Source organism: Populus alba, chromosome 5 (genome assembly GCF_005239225.2).
Source record: "Populus alba chromosome 5, ASM523922v2, whole genome shotgun sequence".
NCBI classification, from domain to species: domain Eukaryota; kingdom Viridiplantae; phylum Streptophyta; class Magnoliopsida; order Malpighiales; family Salicaceae; genus Populus; species Populus alba.
In genome coordinates this window covers 21380825-21402955 of record NC_133288.1, presented here as the reverse complement: position 1 = coordinate 21402955, position 22131 = coordinate 21380825, and the positions used below count along the sequence as shown (strand labels likewise).

General features: G+C 39.6%; 3 protein-coding genes, 1 non-coding gene and 1 pseudogene across 5 annotated transcripts; 1 reads left to right on the top strand and 4 right to left on the bottom strand.

Annotated features, from left to right (window-relative positions):
- Positions 1-404: 404 nt before the first annotated feature.
- Positions 405-4067, bottom strand: LOC118062101 (uncharacterized). Its single transcript, XM_035075782.2, has 9 exons — positions 3589-4067; positions 3449-3516; positions 3239-3335; positions 3036-3164; positions 2797-2905; positions 2555-2699; positions 1873-1915; positions 1462-1635; positions 405-1052 (listed from the first exon to the last, which is right to left on the bottom strand). Exons 1-9 carry the CDS (start codon positions 3802-3804, stop codon positions 945-947), a joined length of 1089 nt encoding a protein of 362 aa, XP_034931673.1. The 5' UTR covers positions 3805-4067; the 3' UTR covers positions 405-944.
- On the bottom strand, positions 4027-4098 carry TRNAE-UUC (transfer RNA glutamic acid (anticodon UUC)). Its single transcript has one exon. It is a non-coding gene; the product is annotated as a tRNA-Glu (tRNA).
- Positions 4099-5880: 1782 nt separating this feature from the next.
- LOC118062102 (probable ubiquitin-conjugating enzyme E2 18) lies at positions 5881-8054 on the bottom strand. The gene is made up of 6 exons (XM_035075783.2): positions 7946-8054; positions 7736-7839; positions 7535-7637; positions 7340-7403; positions 6319-6407; positions 5881-6225 (listed from the first exon to the last, which is right to left on the bottom strand). The coding sequence occupies exons 1-6, from the start codon at positions 7973-7975 to the stop codon at positions 6130-6132; spliced, it is 486 nt and encodes a 161-aa protein (XP_034931674.1). The 5' UTR covers positions 7976-8054; the 3' UTR covers positions 5881-6129.
- Positions 8055-9287: 1233 nt separating this feature from the next.
- On the bottom strand, positions 9288-12419 carry LOC118062103 (BEL1-like homeodomain protein 11). Of its 2 annotated transcripts, XM_035075785.2 has the most exons (5): positions 10395-12419; positions 9941-10320; positions 9787-9847; positions 9524-9690; positions 9288-9430 (listed from the first exon to the last, which is right to left on the bottom strand). In XM_035075785.2, the coding sequence occupies exons 1-4, from the start codon at positions 11193-11195 to the stop codon at positions 9532-9534; spliced, it is 1401 nt and encodes a 466-aa protein (XP_034931676.1). In that variant the 5' UTR covers positions 11196-12419; the 3' UTR covers positions 9288-9430; positions 9524-9531. The 2 variants fall into 2 exon arrangements, with proteins under 2 accessions (XP_034931676.1, XP_034931675.1); XM_035075784.2 differs by having other exon boundaries at positions 9288-9690.
- A 3159-nt stretch (positions 12420-15578) lies between these two features.
- On the top strand, positions 15579-22053 carry LOC118062273 (peroxidase 9-like; annotated as a pseudogene).
- Positions 22054-22131: the final 78 nt, after the last annotated feature.

Below are 22131 nucleotides of genomic sequence, written 5' to 3'. Positions count from 1 at the left end.
ATAAAGATTGGGTCCAGGGATCATGGACCGCACATGTGATGCTATTTAGCAGCGCCAGTGATCCCGATCCCCTTGTCTGGAGCTTCGAAAAACAAGCTCACAGCTGGTTACAGTCACATCCAGCCCAGTTCATTGGTTCACCCTATTGACCCAGTAATAGCCACTTCGTTCTTTAACATCATCACAATGGTTCTATCATATTTTGCATCTATAGAAATCAGTGAAAGACATCTCGTCACTGTTCTGACCTCTCGGAGTCTTGGTTCTGTTGACATTTATGACTCACTCTTTTACAAGAACTCAGCAAGGACAGAAACAAAATGATGGTAGGACCGTATACCGAAACAGTTCAAATCAAGGGTGGATGATGGAGGAAGAAAATTATTGTAGGATCATTTTTGGGATAGAGTAAAATTGGAAGAAAAATCAGGTCTTTCTCAATCTAGCAATTCATAGACTGGTGGCCTATCCCACGAGAGCAGATTCATTCAATTTGGTAATCAATGTCTTGGTCAAGTTTTATTCAACAAACAGTTCATAAAAAATCAAGCTGGTGGTGAACCCACAAAATGCAGTGTCTCCCACCTAAACAAAAGCCAGCAAGGTGGACAAAGGTGCTGATACATGTAAGAAATCTCACTCAACAAGTCGGCCAATATGAAGTACCTTCATGTATAAGTTGTTCACGGCTCCCTTGACCCTCTTGGCTACAAAAGTCTTGCTCCTGGACCTCAACATCATGCCTGCAATAACCTCTGAGCAGTTCACTTTGCCCTCTCTCAACTTCTTTGAGGAAAAAAATATTCTCTCCAATTTGTTCCAACAACGGTACGCTTGCTGACTTCAGTAAGAAGGGGGAAATGCGGAGGTTGATCATAACTCGCATCCCTACTCAAGAAGTCAATAAGGCGATGGCAAAATCTCTTCAATGCAAGTGACATGAGCTAATTTGAATTATCATCCGCTTCAAGTTGCTTCCCAAACTTCTTCAATGCCAGAGAGTATAATGTTTTTCTCTTCACTGATGCTCCTTCAGCCACCAATTTGACTGCCTACACGCACATCAAAGCAAACCATAACCACGGTTGCAGACTTGCAGTGTAACAAAGCAAGAGCAAATGATAAAAGAGATTATTACATATAACCGATGCATTGCGCTTGTTCCCGCACATAAAATGGGACCCACCATAACAATTTCTCACAGGGTAACTAAGGAAGAAGAGGGGTGGTCATAGCAAGGTGCTTTTGGGAACCAAGAAAGACAATGCTTATCAACTTTTTTTCTATCAGCTATGTCCAAATGAAAACCAATCACAATTCAAAAGTGCATCAGGTTTTAAGACATCAAAGCTAACTGAATTTCACTATGTTAAACTTCAGAATCATTCACGTGCGAGATGAATTCATGTAACAATGATGGATTGCATGAAGAAACTTAATTATCATCAAATAGGTCATTACCGTAGAAAGAGTATGCCCACGGGAGATCAATTCTCCCAATTCATGCTCAAGCTGATCTTCTGATGGAGTTTCAACCAAACAATTTGTCCTGCCTTCAATTAGCAGTGTCATCTCCCCCTTAGGTTGTTGATTCAAAAAACGTACTTTGGCCTCCCCCAGAGTGCCCCGCCAAAACTGATTAGGCACACTCATCTTGATCAGTGAACAAGGATGACACAAAAAACTGGTGGTCAACTGATAACTAATTTATTGGGCATTATCATCACTTGAGGCCTAATAATAATTTTTAATGACAAATGGTTAAAAATATGCAACTTTAGTTCGAATTTCCACAATCAGCATCACTATCCAAATTCTTAAAAACTATATGAACAGAATAAACCGTGTAAAAAGTAAAGAATAAAAAGCCACCTCTTCATGTATTTTTGTCATTTCTCGAGCCATGACACACCGCCTGCAATGCAATTAAATTAACTGTCACAACCGGCACTAATTAATCATTTAACATACTAAACCATGACTATTTTGATACTCCCTACAGCTGGGCTTCTCGAAATTGTCCTGCAGGTGTCAAAAATGGAATCTAAACAGAATAAAGGAATTTACTTGGTCTTTTTCCAGTTCTTGTCAGGTTTCATATACTTTTAAATCTGTAGATTGTAGTCTGCCATTTCAGCTCACATTTTCCTTCTATTGTTTTCGATACATATATCTTTATCTATCTAACATAAAAATGGAATTAATTTGATCCATGAAGGTCAGAGGTCAGAATATAGATGAGTTCCATCATCCTCATGAAGTGAACTCATAACAGGGTGTTGTTTCAATTACTTGGACCACTGCATCCAAAGGTATGAAGTCACACAAAGAAAGGGTAGCACGCAGAAATCTGCTTAATCTGAATAATGCACGCCTAACTGGAATGCCAGCAACATACAACCAATACATTTTTTTTTTAGAGTTGCCCTGAGAACTTGTAAGAACTTGCATATCCATATAGAATTGAGAAAATGCGAGTAGTGCTGTCCTACGATGATGAGCCTTGTATACCTCGAGTGCTAGACTAACAATGAAGATGATAAGCCTTGTATACCTCGAGTCACCAAAAAGCAATGAAGATTCTTCGAGAAACTGAGAAAACTTGTGCGGAGGAACATAGAATATTTGTGTTCTTGCTTCATTTGCAGAAGCTGTCAGCCTCTCTCTCCTGGAAGGACCATGCTTGGAAAGAAATCCAACTAAAAAAATATTTTATATCATTAATTCTTGACAATCCTAATGCTGCTAGCAAAACATCAGAAACGTATATGAGCATCAAATTTACAACAAAATTACCAAATGTAAACTCATCAGTATCCAAGCCTGAAGCAGAGAGCGCAGCAACAACCGCACAAGGCCCTGGAATTGGAATGACAGGAATATTTTCATCGACGCACAACTTCGCCTACAACCACATTCCAAACACGCATTCATTATATCCTACACAATCGACTAAACAATTCACAGTTACTCTTATCTTACAACATGGCTAAGAGCTGAAATTTTTTTTAATTTTTTTTTAACAAAATGCTAACCAATTCCGCACCGGGATCACTGATTCCTGGCGTCCCTGCATCACTAATCAGCACCACAATCTCACCCTCTTTTAACCTCCTTAACACCCGCTGCTCTCTTTGAGACTCGTTAAATTTATGATAACTCAGCTGCAAATATAAACCACACAATTAACAACTAAAATAAAAAATAAAAACAGCAACGCAGAAAACCGAAAACTCACCAGTGGAGTTCTGATGTTGTAATGACGAAGTAACTTCCCGGAATGCCTTGTGTCTTCTGACAGTATCACATCAGCAGATTTTAATACACGAAGAGCCCTGCATTGGTGATTTTTTAAAATAATTTAATAAAGAAAATATATTTGTATTCTGTAATAAAACAAAAAATAAAAATAAAAATAAAAAAACTGCTTGTCAAGTTCAGCAACTACCTCAAAGTAATATCTTCCAGATTTCCAATGGGGGTTCCAACTAAATACAAGCCAGGTTTCAAAGGACCCTGCAATCAGAAAAATTGATTAAAAACGATGTCGTAAAAGGAGTTCAAAATCAAGTGATGGTGATATCTTACACGTTTTGAAGAGTCTTGTTCAATGATTGGGTCAGGAACTTGAGAGGCGGAGCAGAAAGTGGCGAGGAGGGAAATTCTAGGGTAACAGGGAGTTGATTTTGAGGAGATTATTATATGGTCAGGGAAGAATTTCGGAGAAGTAAAACGACATGAAAATGCTGATGTTAGAGTAATCGTAGTTGGAGGTAACCGTCTTATTATCATCATCATCTTCATTGTCACTCGCAGGAGATAAGAGAAAAAAAGAGAGGGAGAGCGGTGTTCTGACGACAGTATGCTTGCTAGCCTCTAGCAGCATCGATAATATGGGCCTGAGTGATTGTTTTTTCGTTATGATATTTAGTCTTATGGCCCAAATTCTGTGGGCTGCATTACGAATCTGACTAAAGTAAGGGCCTAAATCATACTTCACATTAAGCAGGGGAGAAATGTAAAAAGTTCCGTTGCCGGGAATCGAACCCGGGTCTCCTGGGTGAAAGCCAGATATCCTAACCGCTGGACGACAACGGAGATCTTGTCGAAGATTGAAGAAAATCTTATTCATATCAAAGTATTAAAAATTCCCATTCCTAGCACAGCTTAATTAGACCATTTAAAAAATAGTAGTCATATTTTCAATTCAAAGTCAATCAAAGATGACGCATCTAAACATCCAAAACAAACAAATCCTTATTGGTGACTCCCTCGTTTTACTATTCAAATAAACGATAATTTTTTTTTTAATCTTTAAATCACCATTGCATGGGCAAACTTAATGGTTAGAAGTGGACATAGAGCTAGGAATAATTAAAGAGAATCAAGAACGTCGACAGTGAGCCTTCCATACATGTTGGCAGTCATAGAAGCAAGGTCTGCCGCAGTGAAGAGGGCAATCCAATCTCAGGTCCACCGCAGTGAAGAGAGCAATCCAACCTCAACCCCGTGCCTCTACGCCTTCCTCTTCCCATGCATTGCGCAAACTCTCCAATCTTGTAGTTCTCATTGCTGAAAACTCTCTCCCAGTGCACCGGGTAGTTGCTAATGCTTCTCCTTCTCTTGCTTTTCCTTTCCTACCTCAACCAGCCCATTTATGCCGGCCACCACCACCATCACCACCAATATACTATACTATACATTAAAGAACCTAGAGTGGAAACATTGTTTATATGAATCATACACCACCTTAAGTGTTTTTTTTTTTTTCCTTTTTTCATTTGTATCCTTCACTTTTTTTTTTTTTTTATATGGTACTTCAAACTTTTTTTTACCGCCTCAAATCCTTTTTTTATTCAATTTGCATCTTTTTTTATTTACACCCATATAAATTTTTTAGTTTATAGTTAATTTTTTTAATGATAAAATATGTTAATAACGCTCAAATTTTTTTGTAGTGTTGAGAAAAAAAGAAAGAAAAAAGAGCTCTATCCCACGGCATAGCACCCAGAATCAAATTAGTATAGTCTTTGTTGTGGCTGAGCCCAACTTCAGGATGAAGAACTAGTGGCGTTGACTTGGGTATGAGCGCTGCTGTTTCTACCCTTTTCACTTCTTAATTCAACAGCTACGCATCCAAAAGCTTCTCACTTGTGCCTCCATCAGTTCAGCAAGTAAGCTTCAGAAGCTAGAATGTAGCAATTTCATGCCGCTTGGTAAAAGTTGATAAGCTTATTCAGTCCATTTCACAACTTGGTTTTGGTCCCTACCTCATCCTATAACTAAACCTCAACGAATCAAACACCCTCTGATGGAGAGAAAAAGATGGCTTCCCAAACTCTGTCCCCGCTTGCAATTTGGAAAGAAGCAGCAATGCAAGCTAACCAAAATCCTCAAAATATTCATGCAATTTACACTCTGCCTAGGCAAGCGCGTATCAGCTATCGATCCTTGACAGCAATATCTCATTCGTGTAATTTCATTTCGAATTCAAGTAAATTAAGACTGCTTTTGATCAAAATATATCTGACCGTCTTACAGTATGCTACGCCTACTGATTTATGGATGGGCATGGCAGATTCTCGAAAAAGTAAGGCTGTTCATGGCCAGAAGACTCAACGTCGCTTTTTTTATACATTTATAAAAGGCTTAAAACCATCCATTTATTCCCTGGTAGGTGAATACAGTGTCAATCTGGCACTTGATTGAAAAACTCTGAAAGAGCTGCACTATGGAATTTTTGGCTTAAAAAAATACTTACCATTGAATCTCTAATAGTTTTTGCTGGAAAAGATGCACATTAGACGCCATTAGAATATATGCAGTATCTTTTGGGCATCTTATGACTTGGCTGTACTTGGTCTTAAATGCCTAATAAGATAGCAATAAAGGGAGAAGCCATATAAGTTGTTCTCCTTGATATATATATATATTGCTTGCAATCCCCTAAGGGTGGCATCAAGGTACAAAGAAAAAAAATACTAGGTACGTGATTCACGGCCAAGGAAAAAAGTAAGGTGGTTACCAGAGCTATGGCGGCTCAAAGCCTTGCCAGGCCCCGTTCCACATCATCCATGATAAATGGAACTTATAGCCTTGTTATACACAGATGACAGATACATAATGGAATTAAACCTTGTCATCATGGAACCACCATCTTGTCTCCTTGGGAGATCGGCCACTCCTACAGTTCTTCACATAGCGATCGTTGTCAGCAGGACGTTGCTGCAAACCATAACAGTGTATATATATGAGTGCTTGATAGAACAGGTAGAGCAAACAAAACAACTTTTAAATCTCAACAATTTTGAAACTAACCTTCACCGTTGAGCTCGATAACATAGAGAGAATGCTGATACAGATAGAACTAACAGTCATAGCCGGGGACCATGAATCATACAGTATGTCTGCAAGAACCAAGAACAAATAACAAAAATATTAATTACATACCTGTTCAAGGCACAACTGACCACTGTACCCTTGGTCGAAGAAGGGAAGCAAATGAAAAGACTAGTAATATTATTTTCATGGAGTGTCTTCTGAAGATGAAAAATATAACCAGTCTTCAGGCAGTAATGCACAAACCCCACCCCTCCATGTGCATAATATTTACAACCAGCAAATCCCAAATATAGTCCACTTGGTTAATAAGATAACGTTAAATATATCGTTCAATTTATAACTTCTTTGCAAGTTGAAAACAATACAACAGGGAACCAAACAAATAGAAGATTTGCTTTATATTTCACATTTGTTTTCAGCTTCTATTGTCCGACATAACATGCAAGTAAACTGAGTAAATTAAGATGCAGACAGAGTACATTTTGTTTCCCAGTTCCACAACCAACCTTCCACATATCAATGATTTACAAGCTCCATTGCACACCATTGTTTCAAACAAAACTCATTTGCCAAATAAAGCAAGATGCAATGCTTCAATCCTACTAGCCTGAGACAACCACCACCATTTCAAAATCTCCTTGAAACAAAGCCCTTATTCAAAGAATATCAAAACAAAAGCATGAAATACAAAAGAATCTTCGAAGAACAACATGACAAACTTCTTTGTACAGAAGCACCTAATAGACCTTACAACCAGAGCCAAAACCTAAGGAGGTATGCTCTAAGAGCTTGGAGCGAAAGCTCATTTATAAAACCTTGAGAATCCAACTCAATCTATCTTCTATTCATACACAACGCAACGTAGTCAGAATCTCTAGCCTTAGGGCTACTATCCACTCAAAAAATAACAATAAACTTACACAATAAGCAAAAAGGAGAATGATGTTAAGCAATTTAACTAAATAAATATCACTCTACCATGAAGCAGTCAAATTACCTAAACAGATATGTCCATTGCTGTAGATGTGAGGATGCAGAGGAGCCGGCGGGGCAAAAATCACCTGTTCCATCAATTTAGCAAAATAAATACATAAATAAAATCATGAATAATTAAGCACAATTATTCTCAAATAACCAATTCACATAAAATAGAAAAATTAAAAATTAAAAAGAAATGGAACAAATCACTAACCTGTGGTGCTTCCATAGGGTAATGTTCAGGGAAATCAACTTGAAGCTGATAAGTTTCATTCGCATACAGAGTCCCTGCGGCTCCATTCACTTCAATCACCCATCTGTTACACCACAAATAATCCCAAATTAACCAGAATTATATATATATATAAACCCCCAATTAAAGCAAAACCAATCAAATTCGTGATTAAAACGGTACCGTTGGAGATTATCAGTGACTTTATGCTTGAAGCCTGAAGGAGGATTGAGTTGCCATTCTGCGAGCTCTTTTTGCAGCCTGTTGCAAGCGATCTTGCTTAAAGCCTACGCAAGAAAAGTCAAAGAAAAAAGAAACAATCGAGATTAGGGCATAAAATAAGCATATATAGATATTTGCGTGTGGGTCGAGATTTATAGAAAGGAAGAGGACCTTGCGTGACAGAGCGGAGCTGCTTGTCATGTTTTTCCTCAGAGAGAGAGAGAGAGAGAGGAGTTTCTGTCTGTGTGTGTTGTCGTTTATAAAATGTCAGGCCCAAATTTTATAAAAATCTACTTATGAGTGGAGCAATGTTGTATGGTCCCGGATGATGGGTTTTGTATTAGTTTAATCCTTTTATTAATGTTTTTTTGTCCTGGTGCCATTTCTCGGCCGAACATTTTCTTAAAAAAATTTCTATAATTATTTTCTTTTTTTCCTGTCAAATATTACCTGATGCAGGTTACGTGAGAATCATATAAGAATTAAGTTTTTTGTCCGAGACTAATGGATAAACTGAAAGATTGAGAAAACTAATCATAATTTTCGAGATTATGGCAAGTGTGTTTGCATGGTAAAGAGTAAAGAAGAGAGAGGTAAATTTCATCTCTTTAGAAGATGAGTGTTTTGGTCAAACGTTATAATTTATTTTGGAGTGAGTGTTTTGGTCAAACGTTATAATTTATTTTGGAGTCATGTATGGTAAGATAAGTTTCATGTTTCATTATGAATTTGTGTTTTTGAGCTTTACCTTGTATTCTATGTTATGAGTTAGGTGGTCAGTAGACTAAAAAAATCATATTTATCATGAAAAGAAAACATGAAGATTATACAAAGTTTTTTTTTAAAAAAAGAAAAAACATAATTTTTCCCTCTAGTATTGGTACAATTTAATAACAGTGATTGGTGATCTATAGTCTCGAATGGAGCATATTTATCTGCAAGTGCTGCTCATTTCTCGGCAGATAAATGGTCAGATAACAGTTTGTTTTGGATTTCGGTTCTGTGTGCATGCCAAAGCGAGCAGAACACATGCTCCTGGCAACATAGGGTTTCTCCACAATAGTAATTTTAAAATTCCATGTCAGGAGTCCTAAGTTCGCCATTCTCCCCCTGAAAAACGCCCCTAAATGTGTAATAATTCCACCATACAATGCATGCATGAATGGGAACTTTCTAAGCTCTTTGACGGGGCTACGCTTTGGTTTCAACATAGGAAACATGTCGCCAACGCCATAGTAATAAGGCATCAGCTTCGAATGGCTGAAGAGAGCACCGGTCGGAGAACAGAACAGGGCATTTGGACCCTTTAGCCCTTTTTCGCATTTGGTCCGTGGGCTGGGTTTAGCCACTAGAAACCCTATTTCGAATGCTACTGTTTCAAGATTTCTAGGTGTCCTGTTTAACATTTAACCCCCAATATTGAAGAAGTAATGCGGTGATCAATGCGCATCAAACTGTTTAGGATTTGCTTGCTTGGACATGTTACTGTTACAAATTTTTCTAAACAGTGATAGAAAATAAACATGAAAAGTTGAAGTAGCTTAAACACTGGATGTTAGTTGTGCAAGATGTGCTCCAGGCCCATGGCAGCTTGTGCTTTCCCTGAAAATCACATCACAGCTCCAGGCTGCTCTCAGATATTTCAGTTTTAATTGCCTAGGATGAATGATTACAAAAGATGTTAATTGTCTATTGCATGAAAGAAACAGCGAAGCACAACTTGAAGAAGGAATTAATTTAGCTATTAACCTATTCCTTCAGTCCTCTGAATGATCTGTTACACCTTCCCTTGTCATGAAAGAACTGCCTGGTAAGGGGTTCGAGTCTTCAGAAGAATCTGCGAACTCCACTTTGTACATTTCTTCTATCATAGGCTTCCATAGCCGGACTCGAGCATTTATGAACCAGTTTGCGACCTAAAACAACAATGTTTGCCCACAACTTTATCAGTGTCGAGCTAAACCGTAAAGAAAGCAACATTTTAATGGAAGATAAAGCAAAATTAAACTTACTTGATTCTTTGTCAAGCCTGTCTGCGATGCTAACATTAGCTTCTCAGATTCATTTGGATACCTGTGTGTGAACAACGAAGTCGGTAAATCACAGATTTAAATTTTAATGAGAGGATGATAACCTTGGACTCATCACTGATTTTAAAGCACTTACGGATGCAAGAAGTGTTCAAAAAGCCAAGAGCGAAGGATGGCTACAGAAGTCTCCCGCAATCCTCTGATGGGTCTCCATGCTTGCCTTTGGCTTTGCGTCATTCCAAGCTGTTGAAGAGACATCCGATTATGTTTGGTCTCTTTATCAAAAAAGCTAAGCTGTGACAATCCTGAGCTGGTTTTTGGTAAATCTTGAGAGAATTTTCTTCTTGTCTCATTGATCTGGGACACTATGGCATCTCTTAGGTTGCAGAAGTGCTTGGACATGGCTTGGAGCGCTAGAGCTGTGTAAGATTTGGCCGCTCCTAAACCTGCCATCTCCTCAAATGATGATACCACTTCTTCCATTTGATGGTAGTATTTCTCGTATCTTCCCTCAACCTGAAATCAACAAGATACCTCATTATTAACCTGCTGATCATAGAGAATATGCACTCAATACTGTTTGGACTCACCTCCTCCAACAATGCTATAAGCTTTGCAATTTTAAGCTGGACTTCGTGTTTCTCAGCTTGCACAAGCCCATTTCCCCACAGTTCTGCTTTTAATTCAGAAGAAAGTCCAAGAGATCCTCTACAACGAATTAACTTTCGGACATATTTTTCACTGCTAATTTCAACTGCCTTGCAACTTACACGCACGGTTTCTTCTAGTAGGGACTGAGCAGGCTTTAAATACCTTGAATTCTCTATAGCAACAGCAAAAGATTCTGTTCCGTAAGCTGTAGTAGAACGTCTACTTAACGAGGCTGATGATGAAGGAAATCCACTACCAATGAGAGAATAGTCGTTGTTTACTTGTTCACCTCCAGGATTATAAGCTTCCCTTGCTTCTTCTTCTCTAGGAATTAAGTAACTAGGACTCATGAGATCCGAGTTAAAGGATCTCTGCCTGTACTGAACTTGAGGAACAAGCATGTGAGAACCAAGAGACAGTGATAGCCTTTGAGCTTGACGATTGGTCTCATTTGCCGCTCCAAGAAGATTCATTAAGTGTCTTGTGTGGCTAATATCGGATTCTTGCGCTACTGAGGGAGCTTGTACAAGGTCTATCGACCTAGACATTCTTTCCTCAAGAGACTGTATGCTAGGCAACACACCATGAGACTGAGGAAATGTGTTACTGCCAACTAAATCTGAACCGAAAGTATCAAAATTCTGGTTTTGAAAATGGTTTTGGCTAGTAACGGAGTCCGAGATAATGAATTGGTGTAGCATGCTAGAAGCTGAATTTGAGGATGAATCTTGTGAAACCATAATACCAGTAAAGTAGGAAGGCACAGAAGTATTGATTTGCAACTCAAGAGAAGAGTTCTGCAACTTAAATGGTCAATATGGTATAGCAAAGAAAGCATCAGAGCTCAAAATACCAGGTTTGATTCCAGAATATTGGCTTTGCAAGCCAAAAAAAGGCAATATCTAGCCTGGAAGGAACTACAACTTGGGTTATCAACTTCTCATGCATTCATGATAACAAGAAGAAAGACGAGGATCATCAAGTAGAAGGTCACAGTCTCGCACAAGATCTGGCTTACAGCTCTAAAGTGGCATTCTGTCCTAACTTGGATATAAAGCAACTGGAATCAAGAACCAGAAAGAGGTACTGCATTATTAGGCATGACAAGAGATTACAACCAAATGAAGTTCATAATTATAAAGGGAATAACTATTGACAAATAAAAAGATCCAACAATACCAAGCAAAATGAAACCCAGTTGAGTGCAAATATGTAGAAGCAGAATTGAAACCAGAACTGCAAGTAAAACAAATTTCTGAAAGAATACATCAGAACATATTCGGAATGGGGAGAGAGAGAGCGAGAGGTGAAACAAAGAGTTCCAATATGTGGAACCCTTAAAATAGATGAAGAGAAAAAGAGCTGGTGAAAGTACAGTACAGGACCGTGAGAACAGAAGAAAACAAGTCAAGCCAACATCTTAATTAGTCTTTGCCAACCAACTCCTTTCCTGATCGAACTAGTTGTAAAAGTTTCAAACCACCCTTTAAAAGCTAAGATGGATTCAGATAACTTTAATAAGCATAAAAAATAGTGGATGACAGAAGTCTAAGGCTACAAATCCACCAGTCTGTGAATTCTATATACTTTTGTTTAGAGCATAACAATTCCCTGAAGAAAGTGATAACTCTCTCTCGGAAATAATGCGCAAGTCTAAAATGTAAGCACCTAAAAGCTATAATGCTAAGAGACAACCCTCTGCTAGTTCATTAAATGTGAGAAGCTGGTTGGTTGAGTAAAGATGCAGAAGCTGAGGGCAAGAGATGGTCCCCCTCCCCCAACTTCTCCGAGTAGAAACCAACAAGCAAGAGCATCAATCTTTCAGCTTTAATGCTTGCAGTTACATTTCTTTGGGAGACTCAAAAGTACTTCCAGCTAAAAACAGTGTAATTCTCTCTCACTCTCTCTCCTGGCTTGTCACAAGGAGAGTTCTTTAATTTGTAAAATTTGTTCTGTTCATTGTGTTACTGTCATCTGCAAAAGGTAGAGAAAAAGCTGGCCATCTTTTGCACACTCCCAGTTTTAAGATTGTCTGTTTCTGAGACTGTGACCATATGGGAATATCTAGCTTTTTCTTGCTAGGTGCTGTAATCATGCATAGAGATGTTGAAAGGACACTGAATATCATGATCTTTCAAGCGCAAGTAGAAAATAAAAAATCCATCTTGTGCCCTCAAACAAAGAAAGAGTGAAGCTACAGACTTGTTCGATGTGGTTTTGCTTTGTGTGCTGATAAGACTGATTCTAGGTGTTTTTTTTGGGCCGGGCCTTTGGATGCTTTAGCAATGATTCCATCTTTGTTCCTTTAGCCTCCTCCAGTTGTCACTCTCTGGTTCCCTAACTTTGTTGTTTATCTTGGAACTTAAAGGCCCACACTGATAAGATTAAAGTGTCTGCATTTTCTGAATTTTTTCAGCAAATTCAAAAGGATAAATTCTGTCAGCTTTATTAGCAATTGTTTAGGCCATGTAACTTGCCACAAGCAGAACTTGTAAAACCCAGTTTTGAACTTGTCTAGCTTTAACTAATGTCCTGAAAAAATTAGATCAGATGAAGTGGCTTTGTGATTTTCATGATAAATCTAGAAATTAGGTTCAACATGACAATCATTCCCCCATAGCTTGGAAAGAGAAAAACTGTGGGCACACTGATAATTGTGTGGTCGTTCAAGGTTGCATTGGCTCAAATGGAATATCAGGTACTTCGGCTAACTAGAATGTGGACTCACCTTGAGCGCCAAGCAGGAGGCAGGGTGAAGGGCACGGGAGAGAAACAAAACATCTCATTGTGCAACATGAAGAGATTCACTTTCTGTGATATTTGAATTTAGAACTGGCAATTGATTTGCTGAATTTGTCTTATGGACTTTGTAATCAACACTTTCAATTCGCGTGCAGTTTACTTGACGTGCCTCTGTACCTGTCGCATTTTGTCCTGCTAGATTGATGTTCTTAGAAATAAAGCTAGATTCTGTTAGAAAACGTAGAAAGCAGTACAGGACTAGGCGTGCCTCTGTACCTGTTACCTGTCCCTATAGTATCTTCGGTAAGTAAACGCAAAAAAACATCCTGTTATCTATCCTTCCTTTTCTTTTTCAAAACAGAAAGAAAACCAGAGAGTGCAGGGGCGGTTCTTTAGACCGGCCGCTAACATTATAGGTATGCCATGCATTGGACTTCATTTAGGTTGGTTACACAAATGCTGGAAAGAGTACACTACTTCTGAATCAATTAACAGGAGTAGATTGTTTGCTGAAGATCGGCTATTTGAGACACTGGGTCCAGCTACAAGAAGGGTTCAGGTCAGTCCAACAAGTTAGGAAAAGAAAAGTCTTCGTTACAACTTGCTTAGGGCTTGCATAATTATGTTCTTGCAGAACCAAACAATTATTGATTTCCAATTTGTACTGTAGACTTTTTGTGTTTATGAAACCAAAACGTTTGTGGCAACCTGGCTTCCAGAAGCTGGCAGCATTTACTCACATGAGATGCTCGTGCTGTTTGGTTTCTTCCAGATGAAGAACGGAATGTTTTTTCCCTGTGGAATCTTTTCCAATGGTTTTTCACTTGAAACAAGTAGATAACTTTTGGTTCTTGCAATGTTAACTCTGTATTGATAACACCATGGCCACTGCTGCTTATGGCATCGTGACAGGGTCAGTGATGTGAAAAAACTAAAGATGGAAGCAGAGAGAAAACAAGATGTCGTTTCCGTGTCTGCTATGAATGGCGATGGGTTACAAGAATTCTGCAATTCAGTTCGGGAAAAACTGAAGGTATTGAGTTGGTGAAAACATTATGGTGTTTTTCGAAAACGGATAGTTCTGTTCATTCTTGCTACCTGGACTGGAGTTTCAACTGCACTTGAAAACCTTAACAATTTTCATCTGTTGTAGGATTCTATGGTATGAGTAGAAGCTCTGGTTCCATTTGACAAAGGGAAGCCTCTCAGTATCATACATCAGGTTGGATGGTAGAGAGAACTGTGAGTATTTTCTAGATTGTTTTCACTTTCTTCTACTGAGAACTGAACCTCTTATTTTTTATTTTTCTCGTAATTTTTTCTTTCTACTCATTTGACTAGGAATATACAGAAAGTGGGACATTGATAAAGGCTCACGTCCCCCTTCGTTTAGCAAGGCTGATGTCTGTTGTACCATACAAACTATCAAGGGTAACAAATCATGACGATCGAAGAGAGCAGTTTGCTTCTTTGTGTTATGAATTCGACATTGCAAGACAAGCATGTGCAATATTTAGATAACCGAGTGGACACAGTAAATTTTGCACGTAAGCCATGTTGGGCTGCTGCCTTAACGAGTAGTATTGCAACTCCAAAATGGAAATCTGCGTCTCCATATCGCTGTATAAGCAGGAACATGTTGGATGACTTGGACATGCCCGTTGAGAAAAGATAAAATTTATTATCAAGGGATGCTGCGTCTGAAAGGGTCAAAACGTTGTAGGTTGTAGTTCTATAAAGCACAAGCTAATCCACTAATAGTATTTTTTTAATTAGTCATCGTACTAATATTTGATGAGCTTTGAGGATTTGAGATCCCTGTGGTTGTCATTTTTCTGGAATGGACTAATGGTATTTCTGTAACCCAACTACCCAAGGGCCAGCCACCAGGGACATAGCCATGCCCATGAGCGCTTGAGCACAATAGCCGAAAGGAAAAAACACTGCGTCGACTTTTTTTCTTTGCTCGATTTCTTTCTTTAACTAGTCGGTTAGCTGGAGGGAAAGTGAAAAACAAATATATGCAAGAGTCTTTTGAGTGGCGTCACTAGTTAAGCTCATGACATGGTGAAATCGTGAGGTCGGGAGGCAAACCAGCTCACAGAAATACTCTTATTATGGTCTTGCCTAGGAGCAGGGACTACCAGAAACACTTGCTCAACCAAACCTATCAGCAAACACATGGATGCACTCTCCGATTCCGATACCAAACGAGGCATGCAAAAAAGAAAGACATGGTCATAGACTCATAGCTATCAATATTAGGTGGTGTTGAAGGATGTGGTGAGGGACGCATTTGAGTTCCACATTTAAGTAGCAGAGATGGCAAACAAAGAGGCCATGACAGTCTTCATTTGACTTTAGTAATTCCTCTTATATCAATGGCTTTCTGTAAAGTGAAATTTAGTTTCATTGTCTCTATTTTTCTCCTCTCATGAACAACGTTGCTAGCTCATCCCGGTTTTGGCTGCGGTGGTCCTTTTGGCGGTGGCTCGTTTGGTCTGTTCACTGAGTTTTATCAGTTTTCATGCCCCCAAGCAAATGACATTGTCATGTCAGTGTTAGCAAGAATTCCCTCAGAGGATTTGAAGTGGTAGATGAAATCAAGGCTAAGTTGGAAGAAGCATGCCCTCAAACTGTCTCCTGTTCGGACATTCTCGCCTTGGCAGCTCGTGCCTCAACTGCGCTAGCAAGCAAAATCTCCAGTCCTCTAAGCTTTGCTTGGCTTATTAACCCATTTTTCTGCTAACAAACACTGGCTGTTGTCTTGGTACAGAGCGGTGGATCCAATTGGGAACTCCCATTAGGAAGAAGGGACTCAAAGACTGCGAGCCTGAGTGGCTCAAACAACAACATTCCCGCTCCCAACTCTACTATCCAAAACCTCGTACCATTTTTCAAGCGTCAAGGCCTTTATGAGGTCGACCTCGTTGCTCTCTCAGGTTAGAACACAGACACATCCTTCAGCTATCGTTAGTATCTGTTTCCCGTCCCTTCTGAACAAAGACACATACATAATTATTCTGAGTCTTCTGATTAATTTGAAAAATGCCATGTTTCAGGAGGGCATACAATTGGCGTGGCAAGGTGCGTGACCTTCAAGCAGAGACTGTACAACCAGAATGGAAACAACCAACCAGATCAGACTCTAGAGAAAAACTATTTCTTAGATCTGAAGTCAGCGTGTCCAAGATCAGGTGGAGACGATAACATTTCTCCTCTGGACTTGGCCTCTCCAGCAAAATTCGACAACTCTTGCTTCAAGCTCTTACTTTGGGGCAAAGGGCTTCTCACTTCTGATGAAGTGCTTTATACAGGAAAGGATGGCAATGTTAGGATACTGGCATGCAAACCCGATAAGACAAAAAGGCTAAAATGAGAAATGAGACACACAAGAATTTACGTGGTTCACCCAATTAGGCTACGTCCACGGGCAAGTATAGAAGGATTTTACTAAGTAATGTGGGAATTACAACCTCTCTCAAATAATAGGAGAACAACTAAGAATCTCTCTATTACTAGGAGAAAACACCTCACTTACTCTCTCACAAATACCTCACAAATTTGTGGGATTATTTTCCCTCTTCACTCTCCTCTTCCTCTCTTGTTTCTCTCTTATGGGTGTGTTTACAATGCTTGGATGCATTGCCTATTTATAGGCAAACATCCATACAAATACAAGGGGTAGGCAAGTGGCACAAGTTTGGCACAAGTTTGGGTGCCTACAATTTGTGACTAAGGAAGGATGGCTTTTCACCACCATTGTTGACTCCCACCATTGTTTGACTTAGGTGGTTGGTTTCACATTGGTTGGTTTCACATTCTCTCCCACTTGAAGACTTTGATGATTGAATCAAGTCTTCACACTTCATCATTTGTGATTCTTCTATCCTTTCAATACTTGCCATCTTCATGCTGCTTACGTTTCTGCTTAGGCCACAAAGAGGATCTGCACCATATATACTTATCAGTGTGACTGGTTTGGTTAAAGCATCTGCTGGGTTTTCCTTTGTTGTGAACCTTCTGAAAATCCACACTTCCATCTTCCACCACTTCGCGAACAAAAGTGATACTGAACATCTATATGTTTTGTTCTTGAATGAAAACGCTGGATTCCTTGCAATATGCAAGGCACTCTGACTATCACAATACAAAAAATCTTCTCTTGTTGTGCCCGAGCTCCTCCATAAGTTTCTTCATCCATATTGCTTCCTTACAAGCTTGTGTAGCTGCCATATACTCAGCTTCTGTTGTGGATAACGCTACAACAGTCTGAAGTTTAGAGACCCAGCTCACAGCTCCTCCTGCCAATTATGAACACATAGCCTGTAGTGGATTTTCTTTTCTCAAGGTCACCAGCAAAATCTGAGTCAACATAACCTTTGATAGTAAATTCCTGATCCTCCATAACATAATGCGGCATCTGAGGTACCCTTGATGTATCTCAAGATCCTCTTAATAGTATTCCAATGCTCTCTACCAGGATTTGCCATGTATCGACTAGTTGCTCCCACTGCTTGTGCAATGTCTGGTCTTTGTACATATCATGGCAAACATTAAACTTCCCACTGCTGATGCATACGCGTACTCGAGACATCTCCATCCTCTCTACTTCATTGCTAGGAGACATACTTGAGGATAATTTGAAGTTAATAGGAAGTGGGGTGGAAAAATTGGCTTTACAATCTCTGCATGTTGAAGCGTCGCAAGATCTTCTTTAAATAATTCTTCTGAGAAAGCCAAATCTTCCTCTTACTTCTATCTCGGTGAATTTGGCATCCCTAGAATCTTGTTTGTTGGTCCCAAGTCCTTTCATATCAAACTCCCTAGCCAACTGTGCCCTTCAATTCTTGGACTCGATCTTTGTTGGGGCCTATTACCAACATGTCATCCACGTACAACAACAGAATGATTGAAAACATCATTTTCTTCAAACCTCTTGTAATACGTACAATGGTCTGAACTGAGTCTGTTGTACCCAAGGCTAATTATGAAGGAATCAAATCTCTTGTACCAACACCTCGGCGCCTGTTTGAGACCGTATAGAGATTTGTTCAACCTGCAAACCAAGTTCTCCTTGCCTGTTTCAGCAAACCCTCTGGTTGGAGCATATAAATTTCTTCTTCAAGTTCTCCATGAAGAAATGCAGTTTTCACATCTAACTGCTCTAAGTGAAGATCAAATATAGCACACATTGCCAAGACTACTCTGATTGTAGTAAGTCGTACCACCGGAGGAAAATATCTCATTGAAGTCTATTCCTTCTTTCTGAGCATATCCTTTCACCACCAATCTTGCACGATACCGCTCCACTTGATCATTGCCATCACGCTTTATCTTGTAAACCCATTTGTTGCCAATGGCCTTTCTTTCCTTGTGGTAGCGGAACAAGATCCCAAGTGTTATTCTTGTGCAGAGCTTCAATCTCCTCTTGCATTGCTGTCATCCACATAGATACATCTATGCTTTTGATAGCCTCATGGAAAGTTGATGGCTCTCCATCCTCTGTTAGAAGACAGTATGCAATGTTGCTCTCAGTAACATATTCTGAGCTGCCAAGCCGGTGGTCTTCTTTCACGAGTTGACCGTCGAACTTCAGGAGTTTCAGACTCTATTTGTTCTTGTTCTTCATGCTCTGGTACAGCTTCAGAAGAAGTATGATTCTGAGTATTTTCCATCTGGACTTCTGTAGTCTCCTTTAAAATGCTATTATTTTCTTCCATTTGCATTTTATCTTCTGTAAATATGACATCTCTGCTGATGACTACCTTGTGGGCAGTGGGATCCCACAAGCGATACCCTTCACTCCAATCAGCATACCCTAAGAATACACATTTTCTGGATTTTGAATCCAGCTTGCTGACCTCTTGAGTATTGTACATCACGTACACAGGACTTCCAAATATATGCAATCGAGAATAATCAGCTGGCTTTCCAGTCCACATCTCCATCGGGTGTCTTCAACTCAATTGCAGTAGACGGAGATCGATTTATTACATAACAGGCCGGTATTGACTGCTTCTGCCCAGAATGACTTTTCTAGACCTGCAGCCTTCAACATTGCTCTTGTTCTTTCCAATAGAGTTCTGTTCATCCGCTCTGCCACTCCATTTTGGTTTGTGGGAGTGTTATGCCGTTGTGAACTGCCTTTTGATACCTTCATGTTGACAGAAGTTATCAAATTCATCACTGGTATATTCTCCTCCATTGTCAGTCCTCAAACACTTGATCTTCTTTTCAGATTCAAGTTCTACCCGCGCTTTGAAGGTTTTAAAAACTACGAACACATCTGCCTTCCTTCTAATCGGATACACCCAACATCTCCTGGAGAAGTCATCTATGAATGATACAAAGTATCTTGCTCCTCCCAAGGATACAACCGGTGCTTGCCAAACATCAGAGTGAATCAGGTCTAAAGATGCATTTGCTCTTAGTTGTTGACGTGCCAAACTTCAACCTATGTTGTTTGCTTGTAACCAGTGCTCACAAAAGGGTAAAGTAACCTTTGTAAGCCCAGGGAGTAACTTCTGATCAGAGAGAACCTTTAAACCTTTCTCTGACATGTGGCCTAGTTTTTTATGCCACATCATCGTCTTCTCTTCTGCAGGACTAGCTGATGCGATTGATGCTTCTGCCCCATGATGCGTTTCTCCCATTAATACAAACATGTTAGCAACTGTCTTTCTTGCCTTTAAAACCACCAGCGCGCCTTTGACAATTTCATGATTCCATTGTCTGTTCGGATCTTACAGCCAAGACTATCAAATTGTCCTACGGACAAAAGATTCTTCTTTAAGTCTTTCACATGTCGCACTCCTGAAATAGTACGAATTAAGCCATCATAACATCTTCAATTTGATGGTGCCAATGCCAGAAATCTCTACAGCATGATTATCACCCATGAACACTGTACCTCCAGAGATAGGTTCATATGTATGGAACCAATCTCGTCTAGGGGTCATATGCCATGTTGCTCCTGAATCCATAATCCAGACCTCAGTGAGCTCTTCTCTATCTGTAGAGCTTGTGTGCTGCTTCACTATATAAAATCTCTCCATCTTCTGAGGTGCTTGCAAACACATCCTTGAGGTCTTGATGACTCTGCAGTATTCTCTATACCCTTTTTAAACCAACAATCCTTTTTGAAGTGCCCTTTTCTGCCACAGTTGTTAAGCATTTCACCATCTTCTTACTTCTTGATTTGGACCTCCCCTGCCTTTGACTCCCACTGGAGCCACACTCCGTTGATCTTCCTCTTGACACCAATAATGCCTCTGCTTGGTTTGAACTGTTTCTGTCTCCTTTGTTTTTATGCGCCTATTTTCTTCTTCCAAGATAGCGGCTGCAACATCATCGAAGACTAAATAGTCTGAGAGGATATTATTGGTCAAGTTGATAATGAGCTGATCATTACGAATCAGGAAAGACTTTTGAAGTAGAAGCTCTGCACGTTCATTTTCCTCTATTTTGCTGACCCAATGTAGTGAGTTGTGAAAATAGAGTTCTGATGGTTGTTTGATGTGGTCAGTCACCGACGTGGTTTCTGCCATTCGAAGGGTATAAAGTCTCGCTTTAAGAAAATCTTAGTGTGCAAAGACTTGGACTCGTATAGCTTTGTTAGAGTCTCCCATATCTCCTTAGCTGTTTTCTTCTCCGCCACACTGATAATACTTCATCAGCTAATGCTAAATGTATGTTAGCAATAGCATTGCCATCCATCTCATTCCATTTTGCATTATCAGTGATCTCCGCGGGCCGATCCCCAATTGCTTGCCAAGCAATTGTCTTTCCCTCAAGATTGCCTTGATTCTCATTTTCCACAGTGAGAAATTACTCCCTTTGAACCTCTCAATCTCGTACTTTGCTGCCATTGTATTCACCGAGATCTATTCAGCTATCACCGTTTCACAGATCCTGTAACGTATATAGAAATAGTATCGTGTGAATAATACTTCACTAAGTAAGTTCCCAGGAAAGATTGGAGGGGTCACAAACTACGGTCCCGCTTAAAAACCCAATCTCCTTAGACAGAACTTCCTAGACTGTATTTAATCACCGCACTGACTTTCTATATACTCGCCAACAGTAAACGTAAGTGAACAGTACCGTATGGATGAATAGTGCCGTATAGGTGAATAGTGTCGTAGACGTGAATAGTAACCGTATGCACGACTAACTTTTGTGTGTTAACAACACCAACCAAGAAGGCTCTGATACCACTGTTAGGATACTGGCATGCAAACCCGATAAGACAAAAAGGCTAAAATGAGAAATGAGACACACAAGAATTTACGTGGTTCACCCAATTAGGCTACGTCCACGGGCAAGTATAGAAGGATTTTACTAAGTAATGTGGGAATTACAACCTCTCTCAAATAATAGGAGAACAACTAAGAATCTCTCTATTACTAGGAGAAAACACCTCACTTACTCTCTCACAAATACCTCACAAATTTGTGGGATTATTTTCCCTCTTCACTCTCCTCTTCCTCTCTTGTTTCTCTCTTATGGTGTGTTTACAATGCTTGGATGCATTGCCTATTTATAGGCAAACATCCATACAAATACAAGGGGTAGGCAAGTGGCACAAGTTTGGCACAAGTTTGGTGCCTACAATTTGTGACTAAGGAAGGATGGCTTCACCACCATTGTTGACTCCCACCATTGTTGACTTAGGTGGTTGGTTTCACATTGGTTGGTTTCACAGGCAAGACTATTCAGTTGGTTAAGAGAAATGCTGAAGATGAGGGCCTGTTCTTCGAGCATTTTGCCAAGCCTATGGTTAAGATGGGAAACATTAGCCCTCTTACAGGTTTTAATGGTGAAGTTAGGAGGAATTGTCGCCTTGTTAAGTAGAAAAAAAATAGTAATCATGTAAACATGTGAAGAACATGTTGTATTATAAATGTATTGTATTTGAGATTTAATTACGGT

What these genes read in the sequence shown, in the direction of transcription:
- LOC118062101 (XM_035075782.2), bottom strand. Translation starts at nt 3,804, where the DNA reads ATGAAGATGATGATGATAATAAGACGGTTACCTCCAACTACGATTACT. An exon ending in CTGGAAGATATTACTTTGAG is followed by an intron (nt 3,336 to 3,448) that starts GTAGTTGCTGAA and finishes TCACCAATGCAG; the next exon opens with GGCTCTTCGTGTATTAAAAT. An exon ending in TACTGATGAGTTTACATTTG is followed by an intron (nt 2,700 to 2,796) that starts GTAATTTTGTTG and finishes ATATTTTTTTAG; the next exon opens with TTGGATTTCTTTCCAAGCAT.
- LOC118062102 (XM_035075783.2), bottom strand. Translation starts at nt 7,975, where the DNA reads ATGACAAGCAGCTCCGCTCTGTCACGCAAG. An exon ending in GCTCCGCTCTGTCACGCAAG is followed by an intron (nt 7,840 to 7,945) that starts GTCCTCTTCCTT and finishes TTTCTTGCGTAG; the next exon opens with GCTTTAAGCAAGATCGCTTG. An exon ending in GTCACTGATAATCTCCAACG is followed by an intron (nt 7,638 to 7,735) that starts GTACCGTTTTAA and finishes GTGGTGTAACAG; the next exon opens with ATGGGTGATTGAAGTGAATG.
- LOC118062103 (XM_035075784.2), bottom strand. Translation starts at nt 11,195, where the DNA reads ATGGTTTCACAAGATTCATCCTCAAATTCAGCTTCTAGCATGCTACAC. An exon ending in TTATAGCATTGTTGGAGGAG is followed by an intron (nt 10,321 to 10,394) that starts GTGAGTCCAAAC and finishes TGTTGATTTCAG; the next exon opens with GTTGAGGGAAGATACGAGAA. An exon ending in TTTGAACACTTCTTGCATCC is followed by an intron (nt 9,848 to 9,940) that starts GTAAGTGCTTTA and finishes GTTCACACACAG; the next exon opens with GTATCCAAATGAATCTGAGA.